Source organism: Barbus barbus, assembly GCF_936440315.1.
Source record: "Barbus barbus genome assembly, chromosome: 27".
NCBI classification, from domain to species: domain Eukaryota; kingdom Metazoa; phylum Chordata; class Actinopteri; order Cypriniformes; family Cyprinidae; genus Barbus; species Barbus barbus.
The window spans coordinates 16,301,819-16,308,184 of record NC_136755.1 but is presented as its reverse complement, the minus strand read 5'-3'; the positions used below and the strand labels follow the sequence as shown (position 1 = coordinate 16,308,184).

The window sequence follows — 6,366 nt, the reverse complement described above, 5'->3', positions numbered from 1 at the left end:
GTTATTCAACCATATTCACATTTCACAGCCTATATATGTTTGTTTGTTTGTGTGTGTGTGTGTGTGTGTGTGAAATACATATTTATATTATTATAATATTTTGTAAATTTCATGTGTATTTATTTCCACAAATTAAAGACAATGAATAAAAATAAAATTATAAATAAATAATTTTAAATAAATAAATAAATAAATTTTGAATCATTTAGATAAATAAATACATTTATTTAGAATCATTCAGCCATATTCATTATGCGGAGCCTTCATGAATAAACACTTCAAACAGCTAAGGCTAGCTCATATAATACAGGCAGTGAAAGCCTTATGCATATCAAAGAGCTAGGCCCAGCCACTGTTTTGCGCATGCGCACAGCATATTCAGTATCACGTTGAGCGTCCATGAGAAACTGTGGGGAACCGCTGGATCAGTAGCACGAGATGTCAGAGAAGAAACAAACAGTGGATTTGGGGCTGTTGGAGGAGGATGATGAATTTGAAGAATTCCCAGCAGAGGGTGAGTGAAATGAAAACGATTGCTGTTTTGTGTAGAAACGCGATCTTTAGTCAGTTTACGGGTAAATAAACACAAACAACACCACAGTGACTCAGCTAGCATTGCTAAGCTAACCGACAAAACATTCTTCACTAAATAAATGGTTGGTTTGTCGCGTTGGAAAAGAAAAGACATGAATGAAATAATGAATGTAACACGCATTATTTCTTAAATAGTATTTCAGCGCTCCTAGGACCACAGACGTAAAGAAACAACAATATTAATAAGCATTATTAGCAGTTAGCATTTTTAACACCTCAAAACCTAATGTAGTTTTTATATAGTTTACAGTATTTTTTTTCTAATTATTATTTCTAATCAAGAATAACGATTGGACGTATAGAATTAAGTTTATGACTTTAAAAAAAAAAAAGTATTAATCTTGGGTAAAAACTGCAGAAACTAATAACTCCACGGTGTGTGTGGAGCTGATTCTGGATCCAGGCCCATGTAAATCATCAGCCTCATTTAACTGTTGTGTCATTCCCAGACTGGACGGGCCTGGATGAAGACGAGGACGCTCATGTTTGGGAAGATAACTGGGATGATGACAACGTAGAGGACGACTTTTCTAATCAGCTGAGGTAGGTTTCATATGCTGAATTTGCGTGATTATACATACGAAGTGGAGAAGACCTTGTGGCACTTTTTGTTGATGGTTAAATAGGCCTACTAAAAATATGGAGTGTACTAGCCTAATCTAAATTCACGAAGAATGAATACTGATAGGCATACATATTACATTGTGTTGTCCTAGTGCCTGTTGCCAGAATCTCAAAACATTTTTTTTTCTAAAGAATTTTGTGTGGTTAAACTCATTTAGAAGAAAACAGTCCCTAAGGGATCTAATAGTCCAATGGCTAACCAACACTCATGGTGGCCTCAAACCACATTTATGAACTTTCCTATGTGTGAGAACCTGACTGCAGAAAATGCATCCATTTAATATTCTTGTATATATATTTTAAATTAAAAAAGGTAAATGCGTAGATGCATTAATTTCTCTTTTCTGAAGCTATAAATCTATTGATATCGCTTATGAAATAGTTTTGATTTCCAGCACTGTAAATGCTTGTGCTAGTGAATGTGTGGTAAAGGGGGAGAGACTCATGATATTTAGTCAAGTGTTTTCTAATTGGAAACCAATTAGAAACTTAAAAAAAATAAAAAATAAGAGAATGTTATGAATTAGGGTTATTAAACGTAACTAAAACTAAAATTATAAACATTCTCATTACTTCAAATAAATAAACTGAAATAATATATTTAAAAAACAATCATACTTTTCTTTCTTTCTTAAAAACATATTTTGTTTCAGCTATTTGACAAGGCAACAGTACTCATTTTTCATTTAGTTTATCTTGATGTACTAAAATAACTAAACCTGAACTAACTATAACTAACTAATAACTAAAACTGAAGTAAAAGTTAAAAATATATTTCAACATTTTAAAAACAAAAACTAGTAAAAATGACAAACACAATTACTAACATTTTTTAAAATGAAATTTAAAACTGAAAAAAAATCTAATTAAAAATATGAACAACTAAAATAGTATCTCTTTAGTACTATAATATGGATTTATTGAACTTATTGATATTAATAGTAATACAAATGTTTTTAATATTATGAAAATTTAATTACTTTTACAAATTGAATACTTTCTGTATTTGTATTGTGAGTTATTGCACCTTTTAACTTTTTTTCCCATCTTTTAGATCGGAGCTTGAAAAACACGGATACAAGATGGAAACCTCTTAACATTGGACTACTTGAGCTGAAAATGGATTTTTCCACATTTGAATATTGTCAGTTTGTTCTGTCAATAGAAAATGTGGCTTCTCTTGTTACTTCTGTAAGAAGCCCTGCGTTGTAAAACGGGTCAGTTGAAACTGACATCAATGTTTTTTCCCCCTTCCCTTATATACAAGTTGTGTTAATAATTGTGATAATAAAGAATTGTTTTCCCTATTCTGTTTGATATTTTTTTATATATATACATATATATGAGTCAGGGCATTGTTTTGCATACATGAAATTGTAATCGTCTTCCTAATCCTACATCTAAACAGCTCAGTAAAGTCTGGTAAATATTGTTAGTCATTCAGCAGATTTTCATGTAACATCCAGTGATGCAGCTGCACACATCCATGGAGAAACTGCTCTGTTGAGCCTTGATGCCCCCCCCCCCCCCCCAAGAAAAAAAAAAAAGCTCATGGGGCTTGGCAGAGTCTCTGGTGGGGAGATTATCCAGTGAAGTGTTTGTCAGAGGCACGGAGGTGGTCACAGCGTGAAGCCCCAACCGGTCCTGCCTGGGCCTGCCCACTCCCAACCGGGCCCTGCTCTTTTGCTCTTCACAGCAAGGGCTCCCACACTGAACCAGAAGCCAATTTGCCCAGCCGCACTCTCCCCAAGCCCCCCCCCAGCAAAATGATTTCTCTGGATTTGTGGCTGTGAGTCCCAAGGACATAATGAGCTGAAATCAATGCCAGTAAGGCATCTCCTACCGCAGAGGCATCATTTGCTCATGTTTTAAAACCTCATGTTACATATTTTCTCTCCCCAAAATTCAAAATATAATTTGTAAATGTATGAAAGTATCATTTGTTTTAGAACTTCAATTCTTTCTGACAGAAATGTGCATGTTCGGCTATGATGTGTGTTGTATTGGTTTGTTATCGCTCTAAGCCTACATGTATATGAAGACTGCATCTACTTGCTCAATGATGTGTTGTTTAATAGATTTTCAGTTGTTGATTCTGACATTAATGACCTGATGTCAAATTTATGATTACATCCTCATTTTGACATCAGGGACACCCACATCTTGCAAGCGCACACAATCATAACATGTAAATCCACCCATGCCCTTCAAAATAAGTGCTCTGTGCTGGATCATTATTTTAATTGTTGGAGAGTCATTGAGGTGTGAAAATCACTATGTGAGAGCAACAGTGGAGATTCCAGGGCCATTTTGTTTGTGCCTGAAGGCGGAAGATTGGCCTCTTGTGTTTGAGCAAGGTGGGTCTTTGTGGCTTCCCCAAAAGTCAGTTTCACAGTTCATGAGAATGATTAAGCACGCACAATCTTTAGGCCAGTGTAGTATTTTCCATTATATTATTTCTTTTGTCCTGTTTGCAATTGCTTGTGAATTTGGATCCTTTTAAATTGTCAACAGGTCATTCGCCCTGACCTGAAATAAATGACGACACATCTAAAATGTAAGCTCAAATAGTTTTTAAAATTCATAAATCAGTTAGGAAATACAAATTGAATGCTTTGAAATAATGTATATATTTTTTTAAAATATGAAAACATTAATTATAAATTACTGCTAAAGAGTTTGCGAGTTTTACATATTCTTGAAAGAAGTGTCCTTTGTGCACAAAGGCTGTATTTATTTTGAAGTACAGTAAATGTAATAATTAAAATAATTGTTTTTTGTTTTAATTTATTTTATAGTGTAAATGATTATGTAATGCCAAAGCTAAATTTTCAGCAGCCATTACTCCAGTCTTCAAAAATGATCTGTCAAAAATCTCTCTCTCTCTCTCTCTCTCTATATATATATATATATATATATGACCCTAGACTACAAAACCAGTCATAAGTAGCATGGGTATATTTGTAGCAATAGCCAACAATACATTATATGCGTCAAAATTATTGATTTTTTTTTTATGCCAAATATCATTAGAATATTAAGTAAAGATAAATTTCCATGAAGATATTTTGTAAATTTCCTACCGTAAATGTATCAAAACTTTTTGATACATTTACGTATCAAAAAATTGTACAATTGAAATTGTAAATTTTTGTTTAGTATTATGCATTGCTAAAGACGTTTTGCTTCTTCAGATTCCAGATTTTCAAATGGTCGTATCTCAGCCAAATATTGTCCTATCCTAACAATCCATACATCAATGGGAAGCTTATTTAGTCCACTTTCAGATTATGTATAAATCTCAATTTCAAAAAATTGGCCCTTATGTTTTGTGGTCCAGGGTCTCACACACACACACACACACATATATATATATATATATATATATATATATATAATATACACACACACACATATATATATATATATATATATATATAATACACACACACACACACACGCACATATACTACAACATGGTATATACTAAATTAACACTATATGTGTTAATTCTAACATCGCAATTTGTTTTATTGTGATTCAAAAAATTTATTCACACCCTCACTTAGTTTTATATACCGATAACCTATATCCAGTTTATTTGTTTATTCTGTGGTGTTTCTGACACACATAGGATGAGTGTTGCGGTCGCACTGGGGTGTACACGACCACAGCAAGCATCTCCACCATGAGCCAAGAGAAGACAGGGGGCCGTCGTGCAGGGAGCACGCAGCTGCTGCAATAATAGGCCTAATTGCACGTTTCTTTTGTGGGTCTGAAATTAGTGGCAGAGCACAGCTACAATGCCCAAACCTCGAGTAAAAAAAAATTACTCACAGGGGCAACTGTTCAGCAGTGCGGCCCATCACCACCACCCACAACTCCCTGTCCCACACCTGCACTCACCCTCGCTAAAGTAAACACAGATAATAAGGTGTAATTACTTCAAAAAATAATAACGAGAGCCCTCCATGTGACAATGGTTAGCCTGTTTATTGAGGGGGGAAAATAACTTCTGAAGACACAGATGAGGGCTCCCCTATTGAGGGACCCTAAAAGGACGTGTATCGGGGTGAGTGTGCTAACCTCATTTCAGGCGCATTTTCTCTCTATATGTATTTCTTTGTCCATCTTTCTTTTTCCACTGTATGGACAGTGGCACTAAAAGAAAAGAGCTGTTACTTTTCATTTTCTCTGCTGTTCATTTTGCTTGTAGGACTCATTGTGGCATTTGGGAATGTTTCCATTGCATAGGTCAGCGTTTTGTTGTGTCACTATAAAAACAAAGCGGATGTTTTGTGTGTCATTTTGCGCTAGAGAGACATTTTGAAGACCTTTTATGTAGGAAATTATTTCCATTCATGTCGGAAAAGTCTGATGTTATAAAAATGTTAAATATAAAATAAAAATATTTATTTATTTATAAAATATACATTTTATTATATTTATATAAATTAAAATATATTAAATACACAGTAAAATAGAAAAAAATTATCTGCATTGTTAATCCTTTTGATCTTTTATTTTAAAAAATTCACAAAAATCTAACCTTTCATTGGATAATAAGAATTTTAAATGGGGGAAATATCATTATGAAATAAATGTTTTTCTCTAATACACACTGGCCACAATTAACGGCACCCTTTTATTCAATACTTTTTGAAACCTCCATTTGCCTGTTTAACAGCTCTAAATCTTCTCCTATAATGCCTGATAAGGTTAGAGAACACCTGACAAGAGATCAGAGACCATTCCTTCATCCAGAATCTCTCCAGATCCTTCAGATTCACAGCTCCATGACGGTGCTTCTTCTCTTCAGTTCGGTTGGTTGGTTTTGTACTCAGTGACCCATTTTTGTGTTGTTTTTGAGGTTTGTGTTTGGATTATTGTCCGGTTGGAAGATCCAAACATGGTCCATTATAAGATTTCTAACAGAATCAGTCACTTATTTATTTTTTTATCTGTTGGTATTTGATAGCATCCATGATGCCATGTGTCTAAACAAGATGTTTAGACACCAGGACCTCCAGCAGAAATATAGGTCCACAACATCCAAAATACAGCAGTATATTTCATTGTACATGTTGCAGGTCCCATCTTCGGAGTCCCGTGGACAGATTACTGTGAACACAGGAAACAAAGAAAAGA

The 6,366-nt window shown here is 34.2% G+C and overlaps 1 protein-coding gene across 1 annotated transcript; it reads left to right on the top strand.

Annotated features, from left to right (window-relative positions):
• Nucleotides 1–379: 379 nt before the first annotated feature.
• LOC306847089 (26S proteasome complex subunit SEM1) lies at nucleotides 380–3,783 on the top strand. The gene is made up of 3 exons (XM_079380845.1): nucleotides 380–514; nucleotides 1,044–1,137; nucleotides 2,273–3,783. Exons 1-3 carry the CDS (start codon nucleotides 439–441, stop codon nucleotides 2,313–2,315), a joined length of 213 nt encoding a protein of 70 aa, XP_079236971.1. The 5' UTR covers nucleotides 380–438; the 3' UTR covers nucleotides 2,316–3,783.
• The last annotated feature ends 2,583 nt before the right edge of the window (nucleotides 3,784–6,366 follow it).